Source organism: Chiroxiphia lanceolata, chromosome 3, assembly GCF_009829145.1.
Source record: "Chiroxiphia lanceolata isolate bChiLan1 chromosome 3, bChiLan1.pri, whole genome shotgun sequence".
NCBI lineage: Eukaryota > Metazoa > Chordata > Aves > Passeriformes > Pipridae > Chiroxiphia > Chiroxiphia lanceolata.
The window spans coordinates 41,750,687-41,778,519 of record NC_045639.1 but is presented as its reverse complement, the minus strand read 5'-3'; the positions used below and the strand labels follow the sequence as shown (position 1 = coordinate 41,778,519).

Genomic DNA, 27,833 nt, shown 5'->3' with positions numbered 1-27,833 from the left:
GAGACCAGAAAGTCCAAGTCCTTAACATTTTAGGCTATGAAGAATAAAGTTGCTAGCTCTCTGAAACAGAGAGTTACCTGTCTCATCAGTTCCCCCATAAAAGTAATCAATGAATTCAACTCAAGGTATTACTTGCATTTTCTTAATAGAAAATGAGATCTCCCCTTTTGTGCTTCTTAGGCATTACAATTTGTAAGCATTAAACTTAATTTCTGCAAACAATATATAAAAGCCATATGCTGGATTTGTTCACCCACAGGACTCCTTTGCAAACACTGTAAATATTAACCTTCTTTAACCCCACAGCATTTTGTTTTAGGCTGAGCACTCATGTCGAGCACATGAGTGCTGTCCTAAGATACCCTCTGGAATTCATGAGTAATCAAGAAAGCATGAAAGTGATATCTGCCCAACCTGTGTCTATCAAATCCAAAGTAATCACATGCTGAAGAAGCTGCTGATTCACATACAGAGATGTTCTACTTGCAAATGTTTTAACCCTGGAAAATTATGCCATCAGCCCAAACTGAGCTACACTGTTAACAGAAGAAGTAATAGAAACCAGATTTTTTGCTAAGCATCACCATCCATAGTGTGCCAGCCATTACTCTAACAATTAAATACACAAAGGTAACATCAGAAAGAACAAACCATAGTTCATACAGTTTTGTTCACTATGTAAAGATGCATCAGCTAAGACACTCGACCTGAGAGGTACAGCACATCACTGCAGCTGAAAACATGATTTCATTTGGGACTAGCCTCAATCTCCTTTCACAGAGAAGTATGACAGTCTCACTCATCTATAAAGAAGAAAGACTTGCAGGTAAACAAATTAAAGTTTTCTCCTCTATCCTCTCCATTTCTCTCACAGCTGGATACATGCAAGTTTAGGTATCATTCCTTAAAAAACAAGAACTCAATAATAGCAACATCTTAGGAAAGAGAGGAAAATACTAGTAACATGAGAAGGCAAAATTCCTAAGGGGAAGAAAACCACCAAACATAAAATGGAGATTACGTGTTCTGACATAACTATTTATTAATGTAAAATAACTTCATTGTTCAGCTCAGATTACAGAAAGCTGCATCAGTCAAGGAGATGACACTTTGACACTTTTGCTGCTTTGGTGAAGGAACTGCAAATCTCAGTGAGCAAAACAAGATGTCTAAATGCAAGACCAATGACTTCCTACCAAAATTTATCAGATGTGCTCACAAAGACTTCACTGGAAATCCTTGGCATGTTTGATCTGACAGACCATTCAAATAAAGAAAAAAACCACACACACCACTGGAATGAAGAAACAAAGAAAAATAATACAAAAAAATCTGACTCATCCCTGTTTTGTCCATCTGTGTTGTATTTCTAGTTCAAAAATTTATTCATCTGTGACAAACAACAGTCCTGAAGAAATAAATTTCACTTTAAGCACATATCAGGCTATGATTTTTCACAAGTTGAAAAAAGTAACAGTCAAATTGAAGGAACAAAAGACTGTTTTAGTACCATCTTGTGTGAGAAGCATCAACATTAGTGACTTAAAACATGCTAACGTGGTACAACTTGGCTTGGATTCATAACTCCTCTGCAAATTCTTCACAAGCACAGATAGAAACTTGCAACAGAAAGAAAATATCAGTAGGGAGAAATTCCTGTCAGCCTCACCCAAATCAGAAGAATCTAAAAGAGGTAAAATAAACTCTTTGGGACACAGCTAATCCAAATATTTCCATACTAACTTTCATCTGGGTAAAACCTCACAATAATATCCTCCAAGATTTAGTAAACAAGGCTAGAAAACCAAGTTTTCATGCAAGTCAACACTGTGAAACTAGAAAAGCTGGAGAGAAACATCAACCCCTGCAACGATTTCTCATTAAAAATTCATGCTTTGCAGTTATCACCTTCTGGAGAACCTGCAAGAGGAAAGCAAACTACTACTTAGAAGTTTAAAAATCAAACAAGGCATTAGCTCACACATCCCCAAGAGAGGATAGGGATCTCTGAGTTAGAAACTAACATAAAGAAGAGGCTGACATGTTGCAGCAGCTTTGCATCATTATTTTTAAGCCCTGTCTCCTAACACTAAGTTGCCACTACAGTCATTCAACTTGCCCATTAGCAAAGGAGTTACGAGCCATTATCTTCTGTTGCATTTTTTCTCTGCAGATCTGGTAAATACCTAACTGGAGATCAAAAGAAAAAAAAAAACAAACAAAACACAAACCACAAACCAGCAAAAAACCAATAAACCCTGACTACACCACACACCAGCTATTTGAGTCATCTTCTGGCAAGCCCAGAGTAAGCTGCTCTTCTAGGGAAAAACAACTAAAGGCAAGGATGACAAACACAGGTCACCCTCTCCTGTGGCTGCTAAAGTTTTAACAGAAAGTTGGAAAGCTTGGCAAAGAGAAGGCAACCTGAACAGAGAACAGAGATGAAAAATGAACTCAGATAGGAGAGAGGAAAAATCTGAGAGTTGACATAGCTGCTTACACTATTAATAGAATCAGCACACAGCTATGTACATGGATTACATCTTCCATGACCTTCTAGGGAGTTCAGAAACTAATGGTAACCTGACCTACCTCTCTCCTTCCCAGGCGCTCCAATGCAATGGCCAATACAAGATTTCTACTTGCTTTGAATAGAAATACATTTCATAAGCATTCAAAATCAAGTAACATACCATACCACCGAAAGTTTGGCACAACATATTAATACTTTTACTACATTGCTTATTTCTAACTTGGCAATCAGATGCTGCTTTCTCAGATCAAAGTTCAGAAAAAGTTTTGCCAGCATAGCAGCAGCAAGCTCTTCAATTTCTCTTCAAGTCACTGCTTTACTCCTGTCTTCATTTTTACATGACATTACCCTGCCCACGACATTCACTTAAAACATCCTAGTAAACTGACACAAGCCAGAAGGCATCAGCTTTCATGTTGGTTCAGTGGCCACATTCAACCCAGCTCTCCAGGGCCAGAAGATCCACAAGAAGCTTGGATCCAAACACCTTTAGTGCAACCATGGTGCCACTCAGCAAACCAGCTCAGGTATTCTTCACTGTAGCAACATGAAGTTTAGTACTCCCCCTCTACCATTCAATTCTAATTGCGCTCAACAGCGGGATCACACAAAGCTGACTTCCAAATATCACTCCTTTAATCCATGCATGAACATGGGCTCCAAGAAATGCTCTTGAGCTCTTGAATTGCTGAAGAAATGTGCATACAAGTCTAGATGATTCATCACTTCTTACATATGGCACAGAAAAAAAAACAAACCAGAACTGCAGTTGCTTAAATCTGATATTCAGGAAATGACTGTGCCCATGGGATGTGCTTACACTTCGCTGAGTACATCTAAAAAATAAAAAATAGGATAGAGAAGCTCTCATGAAGCCATCAAGCGAAAAGCATGGGGGGAGATGGTACAGATTCTCAAGAGGGTGACAGAAGAAGGCACATTCCCTGCACGGAAGCTTTGACTGAGCCTTGAGGAGAGCAGGGCAATCGAAGAAACACATCTCCAAAGGTGAACTGAAACTAGTACAGATAGACATAACAGGAAGATCTAAACCACACTTCCTAACTCTCAGCTGAGGTCCTGCAGCCCTCACTGCTACTAAAGAGATAGAAATGTTTAAACATTAACATGGTTTTCTGCTCTTCTGTACCTGAGCTTGTGAAGTTACAAGTCTCAAATCTCCAAAGGCAAAGAGATGGCTGAGTCAGCTCACAAACTGCAGGGGGGGAAAGTATAGACTGTATTTTCTGTGAAAGTTAACACACTGGCTTTTTCCAGGCTGCTAGCCAAGTCAGATGGGACATGCGTATTCTCAAAATTGTGCCAGTTTAATCAAAAGGTGCTGTTTTAAAACTGAATCAGTGAAAGCACCCCTCTAGTCCTTCAATCTTATGAAGGCCTTGTTTCCATTAAATTAATCAAACTGCTTATCAGGAAAATAAATTAGGAAAATAAAATGGGGTTCCTATCTAAGAAAGTACACAGAGAGCTTGCACTAGTTTAAATAGGGTACTAAAAAAAAAAAAGAGTAAAGTTTACCTAACATATCTCTGAATATAGACAATGTCTTCGAGCCTAACTCACCTGTATTCCCTTAAAAAAAAAAAAAGAAGAAAAAAGAATTAATAAGAGCACATCCAAGATATGTCAGTGCTTCAAAGCAGTAAGAGCTCCCCTAAGGTTCAACATAACACATTCTGATAGTTTTGATATCAAAGTCTACTGCAAACTTTAAAAGATCAACAACATAAAACAAAATAATCCAAAAGAATCCCTCAGATATACTTAACTGAGGCTTCCCAAAGAAGGCAGATGAAAAGCACTGTCAGCAGGGGCAGAAAGTTCTTAAAAGCCCAGGAGCAAACACACCACTTTGCAGCTAGGAAAGGTTTAAAGCATACTTTGATTTGTGTCAGCCTAAATCTGTCTACATTATGATTAAATAAGTTGACCAATACATTTCAGATTCAAACAACTTTTGAATAACGTTAAATATGTTCATAGAATTGGCAGGCCTCCATAACTAACTCCCCATTCCCTCCAAGAGAAGCAGACTCATGACTCACTGTTTTGGCACTGTACAAAAATTTGAGAGAAGTCAGTCAACACAGATTTTAAGAGTCTGGTTTTAATTTAACATCATAAATGCTTTGAAATGCATAATACCATTTAGAAAATAAGTACTTTGAAACTTTTTTCCCCCAACATGGGGCAGAACTTTCTGCTCTCACATGAAACTACTCAACTTACTACTTTCATCACTGACCATTCAGAAAGGGCGCAGAGAAGCAAAATCTTTAAGAACTAAAAATAACATTAAAGCAAATTACAAGTGCACTAAAATAGTAAGAGGTTAAGTCTCATTCAGCTGCATCACTTAAAATACATTCTGACAGCAGTTTGTGCACACCAGATTTCCAGAGCCAACCACGACATCAGCAGGCACACTAATACATAACACATGAAGAAGCATGGTTACCTATCTTAACATTTTTACATAGGATCAGTAAATTTCTTCAGCCATGTGAGATCTACTGGATAACTGAACTTTCAAAAATGACTGGACTCTATCTTAAGAGGTCTTTTTCAACCTTAATGATGCTGTGATAAAAATAAAGCATGCACACCAGCCCAAACTTCAAGGCTGGAGACTTTATACTTAATACCAGGAGAGGCTGGGGAGGAAGAAATACTAAGAATTAAGGAGGACAAGAGGTGGTTATTTTTTAGTTTTATTTTCAAACAAAACCTCTCTGGGAAAGTGAATGCCTGAGAAATTTGCCATTTAAGGAATATCACTCATCATCACTATCATTCTCCCCCCAAAACTACACACACTGAGTAGCCCGGAACTTCCTTCCTATAGAAGACACGAATCTGTACATGATCATTTTGCTAAATACTAGGACGGAGACTAATTTCTTATTTAAAACTGCAATTTTGTTTCTGCTCTAAGGAGCAATATAACAATGTAACTAAAATTTAGCTTGCAGGAAAGGTATCTTTAAAAATTTGAATATTGTGCAACTGCATGGTAAGAGAATTGCATGTTTAGTACTGTGGTTAGCCAGATACTTCAAAATACTCCTGTACTCTAAGTTCCTTAAGTTTACTGCAAATGTTCATTACATGAACATTTACCAAAGTGTTCAAGTCAAGGCCTCAGGTACCACCTCTGTATTTTAACCACAGAAGGATTTACTGTCATAACCAGTATGCTAAGGAAAATTATTTTTAAAACAGTTTGTAAGGATATTTTCAAGGGGATGTATGTGATTCAGCATGGCCACAGAATTCCCAACTTCACACCATACACTATAGCATTCACTTCTACTATTACAGTCCAGACAATTCTTTGAAATTATTTATAAATTACAAAAAACCCAAATAACTATGCACTGAAATGCTAATAGACATTTATTTATAGACACTGATTTAATTTATATTAACACTGCACAGAAGTATGACTAAGGTCTAAAGCCAAATAGCTACAAACAGCCTGTAATAAGCTTTCAAGCCACCTACAATTTAAATGCAAAAAATGCTGACTCTGCCCATACTACTTTTTATGGGCTTTCACACATAAACTGTCTCCATCCAAGCCTTTCTTTACAATCCTACCATAGCTCTGTAATAAGGCCTCTGTCCCAGCTGGTATAAACAATACTTAGGGTTTTTTCGCTTGACCAGATCACCCAGTATATCCAGTTCAAATGCAAGCAGGCATTATACAAATCTACTGGTATTCCAGCTGTCTCAGGTTCCCACAAGTGCTTGGCCAAAGCCTTGAGAACAGCTGAGGCCACACAGAGCTACAGGCTGATTACAAACGCCAGGAGTAGGACTGGTGATGTTGGCATGCAAGTCGGAAAACTGGCTCCCAAACCCATGCCTTCAACTGTATGTCCCAGCAGAGGCAGCCATGTCATTTCAGGTTAAGGAGGCATTCTGCTGAAACAGGGAGGCTGACTCCGTGGAACTCCTGGAGGAGGGGAGCTCAGGAATGCAATGTATTTGCCCTAGAAGTATGTGACCATGTGAGCACAAGAAAGATCTGAATGTACCCAACACCGAGTCCAGGCAGCAAAAAACACTCGAAGAAACTGCCTGTGCTCGCCTAGCCAATACAAAAGCCCCACTGTCTTCTTCAACACCAATTCAGCTGACCCTACAGCAAGTGTACACTCATGGCAGCAACAAGATCATCTCCTGCAGAGCTCCCTGGTGCTGCTTCAACAGGATTTTTCCCAGTCTCCCCATTATCACAACCATTATCACAACTTACGCCCCAAGAGACCAGCACGATGGAAAGACACATCACTCTCATGGCCGTGGGAAAAATAAAACATGTGGCATTACCAACTATAAAGTGGTTAAAATGGACCCATCTGGTTGGTTCCAAGTTAGGAAACTGCTATGAAAACAACCAATCCGATCAAAAAAGTTACCTATTTTCCTCTTTGTCACTATTTCAATAACAAAAATAGTATTTTATATATTCATCAAAAAATTCACCCTTCCTAAAAGGCAAGTAGGCTTCTCCACAGATTGGCCCTTTCCTGTGAATATCAACTAAGTTAATGCTAACTGACAAGGCTCCTATCAATCAACATGGTTATGACCGTCTATAACTCAACAAGAATTGTGGTTAGACTTCAGATGCCAACCTCAAACCCCAAAATTTCCCACTCTAAAAATCAGACGGTGGCAGAACCAAACTCCACAGAACGTGATGATGTAAGCAGAAAAGCCTGACAGGAACAAGAAAGCCTTTCTGAAACAACTTGTCACTGAGACTTTACTTCCCTCTTCCAAGGCATCCAGAAGAGCACAGAACCAGGATCTCTCTCCCCAAATGCTCACACAGAAAGTTAGAAATCTGAACACAAGCTGTGTTAGCATGCAGCCAGCACTTACATACTTTTAAACCTTCTTAAAAGCACTGCATTTAATATAAAAGGGAAGCACACTGTTCCAAACCCCACCTAGAAATAATGGATTTCAAGACAGGATGTGCACACCTCATTCTTTTGTGTTTCTGCAGAAAGGTTTATCTGTATGTCCCTAAAAATCCAATCAGCAGAAACCTTTCTGGTAAACCAAAGGACAGCTAGGGCTTTGCAATCTACCATACTTACTGGGAAGAGATTGCAGGGATTAGCAACAGTAACCCAGATCAGAGGTGTCATATCATTGTTCCACAGGACATACTTATGCAACCTACATGCAAGATCTGCAGAGCTTAAGTAAAGCCTGTTCCTAGCTTAATGTTGTGTGAATAAAAAAAAGAAAAACAAACACAAAGAAAAAACATAATTGATGACAAAGTGTTTGCCTCAGTCTGCAAATACCACAAAACAAGTCAAGGATATGAACTCATCATCACCTCAAGCAACAGCAGTGGAAATTACTGACGGACATACAATGTACAGTGAAACAAAGGGAAGATGAATAAAGAAGCAGGCACCAGAAGGAATAGCAACACTGACAAAAGTCTGCATTATTGGAAGGGGGAAAATAATGCTGAATATAACAAGAACTAAGGAACAAGTGGAACAGAAATCAATTCTAAAAATCCTACATTCCAGATTTCAGGATTGGCAGAAATAGGTCTTTCAAGCAGAGACTGTACTTTAAAATGAAATTTCTACATAATTACTGAGAATAAACAACAGATCTTCTAAAACACGTATCTAGTACTGCACACTAACACTGGATAGCAGTTTCTAAATAGAAGACTGCATTTCAAGAAGTTATCTGTAGGCAGCCAACCGATTTACTAATTTCTGTCATGTATAGGAGATGGCCCTGTATCTTTATACTAGAGACACAACAGATCCCCAAACTCATTTTGTTTCCTCACTAGCTGACAACTATTCTGACACAGGCAACCAAAGAAGAGGGAAGCCAATTCTGAAGCCATAGAAAGGCTGAAGGGAAGAACATGGAGGAAGAGGAGTGGATATGGACCTGCCCACAGTGGATGCATTTGCCAACCATGCGCTGCAGTAACGAAGGGAGCAAGTTCCACAGTACAGGTTTTAATTGCAAGTGCCCTGCTATTAACCCCATGAAATGAGGCTGCAAGCACTAACGACTGAGACACCCCAGCAGGACTCAGCTGTAATTGCTTTTGTGTGCTTCCGGCCCCTTAATGAACCACACTACAAAACATCTCGGACATTGGAGGTTACTCTCAGCACACAGAATTGCAAGCAAAGACCAGAAAAAAGCTTCCGCTCCACACACAGCACAGCACTATTGTACTCATATCCACTCACCACGGGCAGAAGGCTGCTCATATCATTGGTCTCCCAGATAAAATGTTCACATGGAGTAGCTTGCAAAAAGCTAACTATCTCTCTGAATGGCAGCTCTGCCCTCAAGCCTATCTACTGACTTATTCCCCCACTTGGCACACGCACAAATCAGTAAAAAAAATACATTTTATCCCCAGGATCAATACAAGCAATGCTATACAGCTATCATGAAAACAACTGAAAGTTACTCCAGAAAACAAGAATCTACTTACTCTGTAAAGGTAACCTTAATTAAGGGTTCCCAAGCCAAGATAACCCTTCCTTGAAGATGAAGGCTAGATGACAAAAAAAAGTTTAAGAGACTTTTCAAAGGAAAAAAATCGCAAAGGGACTCAATTTTCTCATTGCTGGCCAATTCTGTTCCCCATTGAGTCCCTGAAAAATTCCATCACTCCCTCTAGAAAGCTGTTCCCAAAAGGCAGGTGGGAGAGTGAAGGCAGGGGGGAAAGGGCATCGGAATTTTCACTCTTCAAAGGCATGTTTTCTCTGGGGTTTTAATATGGAGCTATTACAAGCTGAACTGTAGAAACTGAAATCTCAATGGTCAGGAAGGATCATTTAATAATAGCTTTGTCTTTCAATGGGTGTGTTCCTTCAAAGTAGCAGGATCTGAGTGTAGAAAGAGAAAAGACACAGTAAAAAGTAGAAATCTACAAAATTCTAGTTGCTAAAGGAGAAGACTAAACTAAAAATAAAGCTAGTTGATAGCACCTTCATCTGCATTTCTTGTCCTGCAGTGGAATATTATTTTCCGTGTTTACAAATAAAGCTATAGGACTAAACAGGTAAAAATAATATATGTTTAGCTTATGACCTCTTACAATATAATTTTGGCATAGCCTTGGCTCATGAGAGAGGCCACTCCCATTTTCTATTTTCACTAAGGAAAATGACAAAATCAGGACTCCAGTATAGGAACTCCTGTGTTGTTCTTGAGTCTGTGCCAGGTGTTAGGAGGCCTTCGGGAGTCACTACATGTCATTTTCTCCAAGCTATAATGGAGATTTAATAAAATTTTACTCAAGGAATTAATTTTAATGCAAAAATTAGAAATTTTTAAGTATAAAGCACTTCAAGCATGGATCTTACTTTCAAGGCATTTCAAAGTAACAGAACAAGCAAAGCAAAGAGCACTAAAACAGTAAACTGCAACTGCAATTTCACAATAGCAAACTAACCTTCTTTCAGTGAAAAATGAGGAGTTACCAGCAGGATCCCCACAGAACCTGTACTTTTCATATGTGACCTCATATGAATAGGAGATGAGCAGCAGAATGACAGTGTTTACACACAGTAATATGCTGCATAGTTCTTCCTAGCCCTGGCTGCAGAAAGGTACACAGAAGGGTGCAAAATGACACTATGTGCCTGGACAGCAAAACAGCAAGTGAAATTCAGGAAAGAGTAGGTGTTAAGGAATATCCCTTGGGGAAAAAAAAAAGCTTCCTTACAAAGTGATGTCTTCTAAACTGGATAGCATCACTTTAGAAAAAAAAATGTAATAAACACAGACTGTTTTCCTAGGAACATCTCAGTACAGCAGAGGAGGCAACTAAAGTGTCATACATCACCAAACAAGGAAAGGTGATGCAGAATATATCACCACACTAGCATACAAACTCATGACATACTGTACATTAAATACTGTGATTCTGCTTGCCTTACGTTATTAGCAGAACAAGAAAAGCTGCACAGAAGAGCAGCAGGAAGGACCAGAATAGTGGGGCAGTACCCATTGGATAAACACTAAAAAGACTACAGTTCTTCAGTTTAGGAGGGAAAGTATGTCATGTATGAAAAAATGCATGGAAGCAAATGCCGGACTTTTTTTAAAAACATGACAAGTAAAACTACTGGGAAATGAGTTTTCACAATACAGAGTCCAGGAGACACTGAAATCACCATCAGTAGGTTTTAAACAAAAGGAAGTTCCTTTTCCACCTAATCAAACTGCAGGACTCGCTGTTACAGGATGTTGCAGAGGCCAAAAGTACAAATGGCTTTTAAAACAAGATTACATAAATTAATGGCAAATATGTCCATCCATCTGCACGTATTACAAGCAGTGGTCTAGATGCAACCTCTGGCTCAGAGCTCCTGAACTGACAGAGGTGGACATTATATAATAGCATCAGTTTATATACATTTTGAAGCTTTATACACACACCAATTATTGATTATTTACAACAAATACAGAACGGTATGAACACAGATGACAAATACTTGTGTGAAATGGACACATCTGACAAGGAGGAACTCCCACAGAACAAACAAGAGAGGGCAACTTGCTAGAACCTGAAACTAAGTAGCCAGAGTGCAAAAACTGAGTAAAGCGGGTCTTTCAGCAGAGTGGGTCTTGAGCATTTGAACAGTAACAACAACAACTGGGTTTAATACTTTTTTCTTTTAACAGTAAGACTGGATAGTGCTCAAAAACACAAAGCTTTAACCTACAATTCAGGGATGGTCTAGCATCTCGTTTACACAGAAGGTCACTTCAGATGAGCACAACTCCATCTGGCCTCAATTCACAACTAGATATATGGCATGGATGGTCAAACTGGCATCTCCCGAGAGGCACGTGGCTCTTATCTTTGGAGTGCAGTCCTTGCAGAGGAGACTCCATTGACAGGGTGCTGCAACTGCTGAATACCTGGCAGAGAACAGCAACTGAGGCAAGCCTAGCCCTCTGCACCCCTGCTGGGGCAGCTCGCCTCTCTCAGCACCCCTTCTCCTCTCTCTCAGCAGAAAATGAACCCACCACTGCAGAACAAGGTCTCCAGGGAAGCACAGGCAGAATAGAAGTGGGCGGGAACAGCAAGTTCGTGTGGGGAATTCAGATGAAAGAAAATGACTACAAGGTAGATAGGGGAGGTGAGGATTGTAACTTGAGAGCTGCAGGGTTTTGATTTATTCAAGAGCCTGAATAAAATATATGAGCCTGACTCATATTCCCTTCTCACACTTCTCTGAAACTTTTTTAACATCAAGGGGGTGGCATTTTTCTTAAGTGAAACTGAAATGTACTCAAAATAATGTTGCCCAGATGTTTGTAACAAATTTGCTACATAAATAAAAATAGGTGAAATATTAAAATAAAGCATTTTTGCGTAGTCTGTGGCTTTGAAACAGCATATTTCACTTTTCTGTGTGCCTTGCAAAGAAAGGATAACTATCCCTGCTGCATTATGCCCTCTCAGTACAGAAGCGGTCCTAAAATCATATATAAATTTAAAATAATTCTGTAATTTTGGAGAGAAAGTATAAGCTCCCTATAGATAATTGATGTTCATTTCTTAAACTTTTGCTTAAATCAGTCTTGTGAAGCGTACACATGCTTTGAAAGCTATACTAGGAAAGAACTGTGCTAGGAGTATATGCACCTATGAACTGAAAAACATGCAACCTGTGAGAAATCAGGAAAAGAGGCAGCTGCACAGACTTAGTACAAGTGACCACCTGCATGATCAAAAGGGATCCAAGGCAGGAATATTTCAAACAGTTACATTACTGACATATTCAACCACAATGATCCTTTAGGGGGCAAACAACCACTAGTAGGAAAACAGACTTCTGCCCACTTCACTCAGAGATGCAATAAGCAGGACTTATCCTGACAGTGCCACTTTTGGAAAAAAGTGTTTTAACAGACTGCAAAAATTGGCTTTTTTGGTATCTCCTCCACTCCAAACTGCAGTATTTTTTTTTCCACAGGAGGGCTGAGGTTGGCAGGCACCTCTGGAGATCATGTGGTCCAGCCCCTTGCTCAGGGCTGGGTAAGTAGTAATCAGGTTTTGAATATCTCCAAAGATAGAGACTCCACAACCTCTCTGGCAACCTGCTTCTCCATCTGATCACCCTCACAGTGTAAAAAGCATTTCTTACATTTAAATGGAATGTCTTTCATCTCAGTGTGCCCACTGCTTCGTCACTGAGCACTGCTGAAAAGAGTCTGGATCCTTCTTCTTCACTCCTTCCATCAGGTATCTGTACACACGGGTACAGTCCCCTCATGCCTTCTCCTCTCCAATATAGTCCCAGCTCTCTCAGCCTCTCACCATATGATCTGAAAAAGCAAATCCACCACCGTGAAGAGCAGCACTGAGTGGCTGATGTGCTGTCATATAGGGGCTAAAGGAGACACAAATAAGGTTAAGCCAAACAGAGGGACGATTAAGCCAGCATCTATCTTACTAGGCATCATCTAGTATGCCAGCTGAAACTGAGTCAGTTTAAGATGCCCTTATCAACTGGCCACAGTTTCCTTTCTCACAGCAGCAAGGCTGCATGCCAGCTGCCTGAACAACAATGCAACAACCACTGATACTGGAAGGGCCTGATGCCTTCAGCAGAGCACAGACCACACACTGTCCGAATACAGCAGAAGCTGTTGAGGGATCTTGGCATCCACAGCGAAGTTCAGCTGCTTGAACAGATGCTTGAACAGGGCAGAGAGCAGCAACAAGAAAGATGTGTTATTAACTAACTATAAACTGCTTTGGAAACCTCTCACATGTTACATCCTTGGATTTTTTCACAAGGCAGAGAACTTAAATATATGAGGATTCTGGCCTCAAAGTTAGTATAGACCAAGTTTTTAATCTACAGCAATTTAAATTCCACATTATCACAACAGTCAGGTTAATCTATTATTTTAACTTTTTTGTTTAATTTGACTAGTAACTTCAGGACTGTTCTTACAGCTGCAGCCTTCTGACCTACGCAAGCAGGAAGATAACAGACCCTGGCATACCAGAAGGTCAGCAAGCCACAGCAACACTGTGCCCAGCAGAGAAACCTACAGCCTCTGCCAATTCACCAAGAATTTTGAGCTCTCAACAGAACAAAGTGATGTGAACCAATAATATAAGATCTTCCTGTAAATATATTTAAAATATATCCATATAAAAAGAAAATCAAACAAACCAAAGACACAAAAACCCAAACCAAACCAAAACTGAATTAAGCAAACACACACAAAACTTCCCAAGTCTTCAGTCAGTTTATTGCATTTTATAACTTTAATGTCATCTGACAACCAACGTGACAATTCCTCCACCTGTTAGGATCAAAAGGAAAAACAGCTTCCTGAACTCCCCTCACTGTGTTCACCTTCATATCATTTTCAACATGTTTGTTTTTGCTGAAACAAGGCAAGGCAGTCTCGGGCTCTGCTGTCACAGCAGCACTCTGGGGCCACACAGCAGCATCTCGTCAAAAGTTGTACAGTCCAGAATGCCTTCATGGTCAAACTATGCAGTCTAAGCTGGTCTGACTCTCAATTAATGTGTAAAATTAATCTTGGGGTATTAAATAACCTTTTTCTTTAGGTCTCATTAATTACCCTACATGTATGGACTTCATCTCTTTGTTAGAGCACTGTGCACACAACATATCGATAACCACTCTACCTCCACAAACAACGGCCACACAGACGTGCAGGCATGCACATTTCTACCCAATTCCTATTTATAACATCATATGCTAACAAAAATACTCTCAAGTAGTTTTAAGTTAAATACCAAAGAACGAGAAAGTCTTCAAGTGTAAGCAGCTGTTACGTGCATAAAAGCATTGCTCTATTTTTGACAGACACTGTCCTGGAACACCGAGTGGATTCGTTTTTGACATGAAGCTTATGACTGCCACTTACCAGCTAATTCTGGCACCAGCCTGCTCTGAAAATATGCCTGATCACCCATCATTTACCAACAATCTTCAAAAACTGGAAAGAGTTTACAAGGATTTAATGAGCACCAAATGACCTTTTCAGAAGGTCTCAAAGACTAGCATTAGTCCTCCTTTTGAGGGGTCTAAGTCACAAATGTGGAAGAAAAAAGGGTATCATAAATAATGACTATCAAACTCAGTAGTCAAATAACTTCACTCTTCTGTTCACTGAAAATACTTTCAAAATATTATTTTCTTAGTGCAGTGTAAAAAACATGCCAATGAATAAAGATCTTGAATTTGATATATTCTGAGTAAGCTTATTTCCAAAAAACACTTGTACAGTCCTTGCACTGTCTACAGTCACACCCTTACTGAAAAGTAACAAAATATATCAGCACAAGAGCCAGAGAGCCCTATGAGTGTCCCAACGAAGAATTAATTAACCAACCCACTCACAACAGCCCCAAAATGAATTTCTGAACTGAAAAAAGTGCTGTCATTGTACCAGAGCTCTCCAAGGAGCCTAAAGAAAAATGATTTAGTCTCCGGATGGGCAAAAAGGAATTTTTGCTCCATACAGAGTATCCGTTTCCCTTTTATAACAAGTTTCCTTTCTGCTGCAGCAGAAAGCCTTCATTTAAGCACCAAGTACACGATGTACATACCTAGAGATACAAACATACACCCTAGCACTCAGTACAGAACAAGACAGTAGCAACTACAAAGACCACATCCTGCAAAATTCCAATAGCAACCTAGCCTGTTCAACCTAAAAGCTGTCAGATATTAACCAAGATAGTCTAAAGACAACTGAAATACAAATACTATGAACATGGTAAATATCATGGAAGAGAATAACACGCTGTTGATTTTTTTTCAGGAAATAGCTGGCAACCTATTCAGAAATTAAGCATCATTCAGAAAAAGGGAAAACATCTCTCAGTCAAGGTTACTGATACAACTAACCCAAAGATCTGAGAACTGCTGTTCAGACAGTCCTATGACTTGGCAGGACATTACTTCCAAGGAACTTCAGTCCAAGAGGCCACAGCAGAGGGAAGACAGCTCTTCCTCTCAAGCTGTACAGCCATGATGAGAAGCATCCCGCTTGATTTTTGGACAGTATTAAATTGAGCCCATTCTGTGCAGGAAAGACAGCATAGAACATCAAAACAGCTACACGGTCAGAAAATCATTGGTATCACTGACAGGAAAAAATTAATTACCCACAGTTGTACTGAAATCACTGATGTGCACAAACTACAGTGTTACAGGTTCCTTATCTCCAGAACAGTAACAACTCAAAAATGAACTCTAGTTAGTAAAAAATGACTGAGAAAAAGCAAGCAACAAACCAATCCAGAATTTCCTAGAGCTATCCTAATGCACTGGGCAATAGAGAGGAAATAAGACATGAAATATAAAATAGTACTCAAAGTGCCTATTTCAGACAGAGCCCCTGAAGCAGAAGTGGATGGGACACAAGGGGATGGGGCTGAGTAGGGACCTTCTTTACCAGCAGCAAGCCGCAGCACACTGTTCATTGCAGAGGATGATAGTCCAGCTCTGTCTTGAAACAGAGAACTCAAGAACGTCTCTAGTGCTAATAAAACTCTAGAATAATGGATAGGGACAGCCAAAAAGCATAACAATAGGTTGATTTTGAAGCTGCAGAGTGTGTGGGGAAATCAGTTTTGATTTGGAGAAAACATGTGTTTCCACTGTAGACAGAATCACAGAATCAAACGGGTTGGAAAAGACCTCCGAGATCATAAAGTCCAACCCTTGATCCAACACCGCTGAGGTTACTAGACCATTCCATAGTCAGTAAGCTCTCTTTTTCCCCCCCTAATTTCCTTTAAAATCTCCTTGTTCAGCCAGGCTGGTCGTCTTTCCTCCCGGCCTGCCTTTCGGTACACTGGGACAGCCTGCTCCTGTGCATTCAAGACTTGCTTCTTCAAGCATGCCCATCCCTCCTGGACCCCTTTGTTTTCAAGGGCTGTTTCCCAAGGTACCCTCTTAACCAGTCTTCTGAGTAGGCCGAAATCTGCCCTGTAGAAGTCCAGGGTAGAAGTTTTATTAATGGTCCTCTTTGCGTCCCCCTGATCCCATGTCCATGTTACATGGGATCATCTGGTGCATTGACAGGTAAAGTTTCTGTATAAAACTCTCACAAGGAAGATTCTTGGAGGACAGAAGAATGCATTTCTGATGGTAAGAACTCAGTCTCACACTGTACACAGAAGAACAAAGAAAAGAAAGGTTAAGAAAGAAAAAAATAGACAGCTAGCAAAGATTTCTTAAAATGCGCTCAAATTTTCAAGGGTAAGTTTTGGGAGAATTAGTTTAGTGTTAAACTAAGGCTGTAGTTTGGCAAACACTTTAAACTGGCATAAATTTGCAGTGCTGCTGAAAGAAAGTCTCACCATCTGCCAGTCCCCTGTGCCAGGACAAACATCCGAACACTGAACCAGGAGCACTTCTTTTGCCAATTTATTTTTCAGATGGATCAGTTCCCCAAACCAGTTCACAGGATGGCCATGTAAATACTCGTTCTGGCAAAGAAGAGTGACTGCTTCTCCAGCAGTGCCAGCTAAAAGTGTTCATTGAACCACAGTCTTAACACACAGAGAAGTTCCTGGCAGTCACGTGGTGCTCCCCACCCTTGGACATGCTATATTCATACCACACTTTAAAGTTACAATCAATACACAGCTGCCCCGCAGAAATTAGCATATCTCTGTAATTTTCTCTAGTAGGAAAACCAGCCAGAACCTCAGCAACATTCAAGTTGGCTGTAAACAAGAGTCTTTTCTGGATTCTGCTGTGCTTTTCAATCAAAAGATCACTTGCAGGAGAGACCCCAGACAATCTTCTGATCATCTGTTCCATTTGGGACCCAGAATGCTTGTACATGAAGAACAACAAATGAAAACTATACTCATTGCATGTCAGGGCTCTACTCCAACAGGATTCTAAGAACTGTGTGTGGGCTGTTGTGTAGTCATGAATCACCATACAATCCTTCACTGACCAAGACACTCATCTAGAAGAGAACACCATCACCAACAGAAATATTGCTGTCAGGAATAAGGATGAGCACTGGTCATATTCTATATCAAGGTCAAGCAACTCAAGCCAGTACTGAAGAGTGCGAGAGAGCTGGTCACACCTTCCCACAACTCACTGGCAGATTCAAACCCGTACATATGGTCATTCACTAGGAACCAATTAGATCAGTAAGTTTTCTAGTAAGAAATAAATTCAAGGTGTGGTAGTGAAATGAACCTCCAGAATGATACAGAAAGATCTCTGTAACAGTGCATGCTACAAGCAAATTGAGGGGAAGTCCCCTACTTTATAAATATTCCTAAGCTCTTGGGTTCTTCTATCAGAGCGGGACTCACCTGAGCTACAAGAGAGCCACACACCCACCCCTGTGCTCACTTTCCTTTTCTTCTACCAGTATTTTGCCATTATCATCACTTTCTGGTACCTGCTTGGTTGTCAAGTCCTTATTCTCTATCTCTTCTTTTTCATTTGTCTTCTTACTGCCACATATGCTCACAGTTAACACTTTGCAGAACAAGATAAAGCAGAAAGAACACCCATAAATCTTGCTTTTCCTTGGTAACATTAATCCAACATGTTTGTGGAAAAGATGCAATATAAATAAGTGGCAAGAGCATACAGCCTCTTCTTTCCACTTTATAGAAAAACTAACAGCAGGGTATGAGAAATCCACTCACTCTTGGAGAATTGTTTTCTGAAGAAGCATTACTAACTTTAAAAGAATATAATTTAATAGGGCACAGTCAGATTAGTCTGAATCCAGAGTCTTCCAAGTCTTCAGAAAACTCCAGGATGCTCCAGTGTGCAGCATCACATTGAAAACTGATGAACACACAGGGAATTAATTATGAACAGCAGTTAAAGTATTTTGAATCAGGTCAATTTATTTTGAGATTGGAGGTGAGGAGAGAGTAAGAGATGAGCAATTACAAGAAAAAGCAGAAAAGCAAGCTTGCATGATGTGTAACAAATAAAGCAAATTTTTAAGCTACTGGTGGCCGAGAAGCAGTGGGTGTCACTGGCCTGGTAAAGACAGGAGAGAATTAAAATGCACCAATTTGAACAACAGGTCTTCTGACAGGTTTCAAGGGGTAGGAATGAAGAAAAAACTAAAGGGATGCAACAGGGCCTGTCAAACTGTCTATTCAAACTCCTTTCAATAAAAGGCATGGGGTAGGGTTTAGGAGATGGGTGGCGCTGGTGTAATGGGGCAGAAACGGGAAGAGCTGATAGATCAGATGTCGGGTTATATGGTGATTACTAGGAATCCAGTCCATGACTAGGAAGTCCCACTACTATTGCAAGACCAGTAAAGGATGTAAGCTTCAGATCAGCAGAATCCACAAGAGAGGAAAGAGAATCATAGCAAAAAAATCATAAAGTTGCCTCCTCCCTTAACCCGCCTCTGTGTGGAGGAAGAAAAACCCTTCTCCACACAGAGTTCTCTGCCTCTGTGTGGAGAAGGAGGAAAAACCCTCTTACCTGGGTGAGAATCAGGACATTTCTTTTCCTGACTTAGATGAGCACATTTGTATCTCCACTATGTAAGACAGGACAGGCAGGAAACAGAAATACACGTACTTAAAAGTGTGGTAACTGATAAGATAAAGGAAAAAAGGAGAATTAATATTTTGTGAAGAGATGAAAGAAGAAAAAACTAGAAAATAACAGGAAGTAGGAGAAAAACACTACAGCTCACGTATGCAAATATGTACCATCATCTGCTAGAGAAAAGAAGGAAGCAGAGTCTGGAAAGAAAGAGAACAAAAGCAAGGAATGCAGTAAGTCAGGACTTCCAAGATGAGTAAATAGTTAGCCATTCTCTTAAACATGCTGCTGTATCCTCCACACACCTCAAAGGTGGTTAGTCTATATCTACTGCTATATAGATACCTTCAGGCTGGAGAGTCATCTGCTGACAGTCAGGACTAAGGAGAACCACATTAGCTTAAGCAGATCAGTTCTAGGTAGCCCTAGTTAGTCTATCAGAGTGTATCACCCATCAGAGACTTTCAACTGTAAAATTTCAGGTTTCTCACACTTATATTTGACCTTATTTCATGTACTTCACCTTAAGAGACTGGCCATGGTGAATGCAAATCAGTTCGAATTAGATTCTATTAAAACAACATAGCTTTTTCCTTGACAGTTAGGTAGGTTTACAAGCTAAGAGAGGCACATCTCAAACCCATTTCTTTTCTCCTTTTAATATAGTGCTTTTAGACACTTTATAGAAACGATGGCAAGTTCAATGCCAACAACACCAACAGGTATACAAGTTATCCAAAATGATACTCTAGGTATCATCTGCTTTTGTTAATTCAGCTCTGGTGAGGTGATTCTATGAGAGTGACTGACAGTTTTCATTCTGCTTTGTTGAAATTTTAGGGAACTGAGCTTTTCTGTGCACTAAAAGCACTGATTTTTGTGAGGAAATAAACGAGGGAAGGTGAGCAGACAGGAAGTAATGCATTTCTGCACCACCAAGGAGCAAAGTACTGCACCTATACTGATCTCATTCCTGCACCTGTTCTGATGCCCCAAATACAGAGCGATTTCATCAGTGACTGAAAACCAAGGGGAGCTAAACAATCCCACTGCTTTGCTGTTGCTCCACAAAGGCGTGCCACCTGAACAGATTTTTCTCAATCTTTCACAATTAGCAACAGTAGAAATGTCAAATACAGTAGTCCAGGAATTGCACACATGATTCAGGATTACAACTCCAAAAGCCCTTTTCTAAAACCCTGGCACATATTCTTTACAGAAGCACACCACTGGACATAAAAACAGATGTGGTATTCCTCTTGGCTGCATAAAATTGAAACCCGGCAAAACCAGTGATATTTTTAGAGTGCAAGTTTGAAGCCTTGAAGAGATTTAAGACTGTTCAAAACATAAGTTGGCTTAGAAAAGCCCCACAGGGATCTATGAGGACTCTAGATCATGTTCCTGTCAAAAAGTTTTAGCACAGAACTGGTTTAATTGAAGGTACAGAAAGAGAGTTATTTAAATTAAAAAAAAAAAATACCCCCCCACTTTTCTTTATCACAGGAGTTTCCCGTGCCCTGAACAAATCCAGGGCTGTTTTTTGCCTTCCAGTTTCTCCCTTCCTCCCTCCCGCAGCTTCCTACCAGCTGAGATTCTGCAGCTGCAGCAACAACAGTCCATCTGTGACAGTGCAATCACCTCGGTGGGATGGCTCCTACCAATTCACTGGCTTCCTTATGTTTTAATAGAGGTAGCAAAGTGTGATGAGCCTTCACTCCTCTTTTCTTTTTTTTAAAGAAAAAGATACTAATGAATATTCATTACTAGTCTTCTACCAAGGGCCAGAATTTTATTTAAAGGACTGGAAGGGAATTGCAAATTAGGCTAATACAACGGGAGATTTTGACTCAGTTCTCTGGTCTCAAAATAGAGCTAAAGAGTAAGATTTTTTGCGGAAAAGAGACTTGATGACAGTAAAAATCTCAGCCCAAAGCCACCCTGCTCCTCATGTGACTCTGCTGCCCACCGCAGCACCGCTGCTACAGGGCTGCACTATAACTCATGGGTTTATTGTGCCACCGGGGAACTCGCTCACTGATGCGGGTCTCCTACCCACATTTTTAAGTCCAGCACCAGGCAGGCCACATCGTGAGCCAAGGCTTAGCAAAACCTGGCCCATTCACGTGAGCCCGTAAACGCTATGCACAGGCTGCTCCACGCTCCCCAGCCAGCGCTGCTGCCGGGACGCTTTGCAGCCGGTGCCCAGCACACGCTGCCCCCGGCTTCCCGGAGCCCATACATTTTTTCGGGAGACCACAGGAAAACTTGCATTTCAATACCCATCGCCCGGTAGATAAGCTTCCAGAAGGGCATAAATGAGATTGCCTTTTTTTCCTGCTCTGGAAAAGCTAAGAGGCAAACAAACCCTTTCACACTTTCCCGGTCGAGAGCAATCCCTGGGCTGACCGCGGGACAACACCCGCCCACCGCGGAGGCTGCGGCCCGGGCCCGCTGGGGTTGGGCGAGAGCCACAGAATCACAGAATTGTTAGGGTTGGAAGGGACCTCTGGAGATCATCTGGTCCTACCCCACTGCCAAGGCAGGATCACCCAGAGCAAGTAGGTTGTCCAATGACTCCAGACAGGGAGACTCCACGACCTCCCTGGGCAACCTGTTCCAGTGCTCTGCCACCCTCTATGTAAAGGAGTTCTTACTCATGTTGAGGTGGAACTTTCTGTGTTTTAAGTTTATGGCCATTGCGCCTCACCCTGTCGCTGGGCATCTCTGAAAAGAGCCTGACACCATCCTCTTGGCACCTGCCTTTGAGATATTTATATGCGTTAATGAGATTCCCTCTCAGTCTACTTTAAACAGGCCCAGTTCCCGCCGTCTCTTAAGAGAGATGCTCCAGCCCCCTGATCATCTCTGTGGCCCTCCACTGGACCGTCTCCAGCAGCTCCTTGTCTTTCTTGTACAGAAGAGCCCACAAGCGGACACGGTAGCCCAGAACTAGACACAACTCACGAGTACGAGTCGGCTCCGGAGAGCGGAACAGCAGCGGGCGCACGGGCACACGCACAGCCCCGCACAGACAGACGGATGGATGGACGGACGGACGGACGTGCGCACCCGCACGCACCCGCACACGTGTGCGCACACACGGCCGCGCCCGAGGAAGCGCCGGCTCCGCCGACCCGCTCCCGCCCCCCGCCGCAACTCCCCCGGTGCAGGGGCCGGGGGGGGGTCACCGAGGGTCCCGGTTCCCTCCCTCCCATACTCACTTTCGTCCTGCCGTTGATTTTGTAGTTGCCCAGCTTGCCGTTGCAGTGCCGGATGAGATCGTCCATGCTGTTCATGAGGAGCCGGATGGTCTGGCAGCCCGGCTCCTTGCCCTCCACCCAGGTGATCTTGTCCCCGCGGATGTCCTTGGAGGAGTCGCTCTTCTGGCTGACGAGCTGCCCATCGGTGAAGCGACCGGTGTGGTGGAGGGCCCGCACCTCCTCGGCCACCAGCCCGCCCAGCTCCTTGCCGAGGAAGTCGTCCACCACGCAGATGCCGTGCTTGTTCATGCAGGGCACGATGTACTCCAGCGCCAGCCGCTGCGGCACCAGCGACTTCGTCTGCCCGTTGGGGCGCAGCGCGGCCCCGCCGGGCCCCGCCTGCACGCCGCCCGGGTACAGGTTCGACTTGTCCCGGTACAGCAGCACCGCCTCCCCGGAGGGCGACGGGGACTGGGCCGCGGCCGGGGCCTCCGCCTCACCGCCGGCAGCTGCGGCGGCGGCGACGTGGTTGTTGGTCAGCGGGGCGGCCTCGGCGGGGGCGTCCGGGGACGGCGGCGCTGCGCCCTTGCCGGCCCCCGCCCGGCCGCTGCCGCTCGCCGCGGCCCCGCCGTGGGCGCGAGGCGGCGGGGGTTGCCCGCCGCGGGGCTCGGTAGCGCCCCCTGCCGCGCCCGCCGCCGCCGCGCCGCCGCCGCGGCAGATGAGCTTGTGCTTCTTCCAGTCCTGGCGCTGGTGCTCCTTGCTGCAGTAGAAGGAGCTGCGGCAGCGCCCGCACCGCAGCAGGTTCTCCATCTTCCCGCACAGCTCGCAGTACTGCCGATCGCGCTCGCTGCTGCTGTTGCCGCCGCCGCTGCTGCTGCCGCCGCTGCTCTCGCCCTGGCCGCCCTGGCCGGCGCCGCCGCCGCTGTCATTCGCCATGGCGCTGGTGCTGCCGCCGCAGCCCCGCTCGGCCGCCGGGTTATGTTATGTAAGGAGGCGGGCGGGAGCGGCGCTAACGCGGGCCCCCGCCCGGCCGCGCGGGGAGGGAGCGCTCACTGCATCATGGCCGCCCGGCTCCGGCTCCGCCGCGGGTCCCGCCGCCCTCCGCCTCCGCCGGCCCGCGGCCTCCTACGGGGCGGCCGGGGCGCGGGGGCCCGCGCCGCCCTCCCTGCGCCGCTAACGCCGCTTAGCGCCGCCTCATCGCCGCCCCGCCAGCGGCGGAGCGGCCGAGGGGGAGCGGGGTGGCGCGGTGCGGGACTGCCTTCCGCTCCCCGCCGGCCTCTCTGCCCGGTGCAGCGCGGGCCGGCGCGGCCGCCGCCTCTCCCCGCCGCGCCTCTGCCGCTGTGCCGGGGCGAGGAGGAGGAGGCGCCACTCCAGCGGCCCGCTGTGCACGTACGCCACTTCCAGCCCGCCAGCGCCGCCGGCGCGTCAGGCGGGCGGGGCCGGGCGGGCGGGGCCGGCCGCGGCCTCCGCGCCGCTGCGGAGGGGCTGAGCGGCACCGCCGCGGCCGCGGGGCCCGGCGCTGGGCGAGGGGACGGGCCTCTGCCCTCTCTCCGACCAGCGCGGCCTTCCCGGCAGGGACAGGACTGCTGGGGGTTGTCATCGGCCTGGGATGCTTGGGACCCTCCGCCGTCGCTGGGCGGGCAGTGGGTCGCTAGTCTGTGGGTGCGCCTCTCCCCAGTAGCGAGCTACCCTGGTGCCCCTCGGGGGTGCGGCCCCGCCGCAGGTGAGGCGGGGTTACCGAGGAGCAAGGGATGACATGGAAGCCGGGCGCTGTCGCCTTGAATGACAGACAGGATGGCGGCGGCCACAGTGGAGGGCCAGGTTTTGTCAGTCCCGTAGGCCCCAAAATGTCCCTGCCAGATAGTTGGCAGGGTGGGAGGGAAGTGCGCTGGCTCCCTCATAACACGTGGCTTGTGTCCCACCTAACTCGGTGGTAATGAAGGCCAGAGCCAGGCTGATTTAAGAAAAGGAAAAGTAAAAAGCATGGAGAAGGAGCAAGTGATGTGGCTGCTGAAAGGAGGAGAACCCGGGAGTTGGGGCCCGTGCTTTGATGAACATGGCAAAGCCCCTGACAGAAAAAAGGATGATTTGGCAGAACAGCGCTGGTGAAAGGACAAAGTCCCAACACAGTCACGCTGGCTGTCGGAAGCCACATGGGGACCTGGAATCCTCTGAGGTGATGGTGTAAGCTCCGATTGGATCTGCTTAACCATGGCTTTGCTTGCTTGTGGTATATGTTATGAAAGTGGAGTATATTTTGCAATTTCCTGCAGTATAGCCCAACATGTTGGTCGCTCCTTCAGAGCCTCGTGGTAAGACTGAGCAAGGATTCCTTCTGAGTGAGTTCTCCTGCCCATCTTCTCAGAGAACAATTTGGAGAACAGACAGCAAGTCTGCTCCCTGGGCTGGGCTGGCGAGACACAGTGCCTGCCATTGGTCTGCACTGCCTGTAAGTTAAGCAAATCCATTCTAAAACCCAAAAAGTGTAAAATACATGAGCCAATATCCAGATCTGGAGGTAGAAAGGTGAAATGACTCCTCTGGTTGGTAACCCAGAGGCTCCCACAAGCTTTCCCATAACTTTGGATAAGTGATTTTGTCTTTGTCACTGTAGAAAAGGAATACTAATGCTTTTGCTCCTCACAGGCTGTTGTGAAGTTTAAGACTGTAATATGCTTGTATTATAGTGAGATGGCTTTAGGTATGCAATTAAAATGGTTTTGTTCTTATCATCTCTCCTGTAGAACTGGATTTAAAATTAATTGGCATAGCAGTAGGACTTGGAGGAATGTTAGGCACTGAATGTACTATGTGAAAGATGTAGAAGGAGTAAGAAAGTGTGCCAAGGCTACAAGTGCCTGTGATATGTACATGAAAAATGAGAAGGAAAAACAGGATGAATTATTAGAAAGGCAAAAGCAGTACTGAGAGGACAAGGTCATGAAAGCCCAGTGGATAAAATTTCAAGGTGAATATGACCAACAAGCTCCAAGGCTGAATTAACAACAACAACAAAAGGTGCTGAATGAACTGGGAAAGCTGGGTACTAAAAACCAGGTTTCATGTTAGTAATTTCTTTGTTCATTATTCTTAAAGGGAGGAAAATGAAGTGGAAAAGGCAGAAGGAAGTGGATTAAAAGCAAGTTTTAAGTCCAGAGCGTAAAGTGGGCAGATTTTTAAAGTAGGTTTAATGAGAGTTTTTCTTTAACTACAGGTATATGAGGTATGTCAGAAATACTAGGTTTAGGCATTCCTCTAACTTGCTTTGAGGTGAGATTAACTCAACTGATTTCCTCAGACTTGCAGTATTGTTAAACTGGGCTAAATGAGAAGAGAGTCAAGACTTATTTTCAAAAACTTCAGAAATGCAAACAATGACATTCTACCAGATAGAAACTGAAGAGTTAAAGACCTTTTACATTTGTTGTATACTCTTTCAGCAAACATAATGGACATGAAAGTCACAGATTCAAAACTCAGTCATCCAGCTATGAAAACTAAGAAAAGGACCAAGGTAAAAGTATGATGCCTGGCTAAAATCTAATGATAGTTATTAATTTACAGGCTAATTTGGCTTCAAAAGTCTTTTGTTCCTTCCCTCTCTTTTCCACATGTCTTGGGATGCAATTAAAGGTCTTAGTTTTTGCATTTGCTAATGTGCTAATCTACTTTAGGTTGTCTTGACATAATACCATTTGACACCGTTGTCAAAAGAAATACCAAGTTTAATAAAATCCATCCTTGGGTATATGAAGCATTTGCCATATTTTATGATTTCAGCACTTTGCCAGTGGCACAAAACAATTTAATGGAGGTTGTTTTACAGTGACAAAGCTGTGTCACAAAGAGTGGTGGTGGTAAGGAAGCTCTGGAAGACAATGAGTATTTATATTACAATAGTATCTACAACATGCTAGAAATGTTTTCCAGGCATATAAAGACTATTCATTGCCAAAGGGCTTGTTCCTTAAAAGACAGTGCAAGGACAAAGCACGACAAAAAGCAACAGGACCAATATGATGGTTGCCAGAACTGAGGGGGAAGGGACTTCCTCCTCTTTCTTTTCTGCTGGTTGCTCTTCACTTGCTCCCTAACGCAGCCTTTCCAAGATAGCTAATTTCTTGTCTCTGTCAGTGAATGTTGGAAAAGAACTTTACTGATGATTAGGTAATGATGAGACATACTGGTTTGCAGAGAATGCAGGTGAAAAGTCTTTCAAATTAAATACCATTGTAATGAGGATATTGTGGGATAAACTTAGTGCGAGGTCATAGTTTTTTATCACCACTTAGATATGGATCTGATAATGTTATTAGAAAGGGGGGAAAAAATGTTGGTCAATGAATAACTTCTCTGTTTTTATTAAGTAGTAGTAATAGCTGTGTTTATACCATGCTTTAGATATCTGGTGTACTGCAGCTGTGAGGTTGTATAAGCAACCGAAACAGAATCTTTGAAGCCCGTGGAGAAGGGGAATGCAGAATAACAAGATTAGAGAAGGTTACCAAATCAGCTTAGAAATAAAGTTTAAATGAAAAATAGTCTCATCTTCAGACATTTTTGCTGTGAACAGGAAAAAGTCCCTGTGATTCCAAGCTAAGTTTTTCACTGCTGCCAGAAGGCCACTTGGAAGCTACTGTATTCCTGAGTACTGTACTCCTGAGGTGGGTGGTAGTGTAAGGTGTCAGTGAGACAGATGCATGTCCACAACAGTGTTATAGTTAAAATTCAGAACTTGGGGGCTTGTATCATTTGCTCTCTTCTACCCAGGCCACTCCACCATGTTCTTCAGCCTGACTGCTGATATTCAACTTAAACCATTTTTCACTGATCATAACAGTGCCATTTTTCAGGCTTGCTTTTCATACTAGCAAGTGAACTGTAACAGGTTTGTAGCTTTTCCAAATAAAATGAGACAACTGTTTGTCCGAGTGGGATTCTCTGTTAAACTCACTTCCTTTTAATGAGGACAAACTGTACAAAATACATCCACAAGGCTATGCAAGTGCTCCTTTGTTAAGTGCAGACTCTTTTCCTGAGGTACTCAAGGGGTTAGTGTGGTTTATTCATTTCCCAAAAACCTCCTCTGTCCCCTGTTTCTGCAAAGAAGGAAAGTGGGGGGAGGGATGGGTGGTCACCTGTCAGAGGTCATCCGGGAGGTGCCTGCTGTCACAGAGGAGCACGTGACCTAACACAGGGTCCCCTCAAATCACCTGGCCAGCACACCCTACAGGGTCTCAGGAAATTTTCAAGATCCAGGCTTTAGCTTTTTGATAGGCCAAGAACTTGGTATTTTCCTGCCACATTAAGAAGTGGCACCCAGCCCTCGGGACAATGGAGAATTGGGCTCTGAGCCCTGAAAATAGTCTGCAGTACCCTGGAATGCCTATCATCCCACTTAATGCTTGTTAATGCCATTGCGGAGTTTCTCTAAAAGTTTTTGCTGAAATTAAAGTAATAGAATAATTTAGTTGTTTGTCA

At 43.4% G+C, this 27,833-nt stretch overlaps 1 protein-coding gene across 1 annotated transcript in view; it reads right to left on the bottom strand.

Moving 5' to 3' along the window:
- Positions 1-23,303, bottom strand: part of EGLN1 (egl-9 family hypoxia inducible factor 1) — a 35,428-nt gene extending 12,125 nt beyond the window's left edge. The window contains exon 1 of the mRNA XM_032682629.1: positions 22,374-23,303. Within this exon, the coding sequence (XP_032538520.1) occupies positions 22,374-23,288 (915 nt within the window). The 5' untranslated portion in view covers positions 23,289-23,303. The remainder of the gene's footprint in view (positions 1-22,373) is intronic.
- Between the last annotated feature and the right edge of the window lie 4,530 nt (positions 23,304-27,833).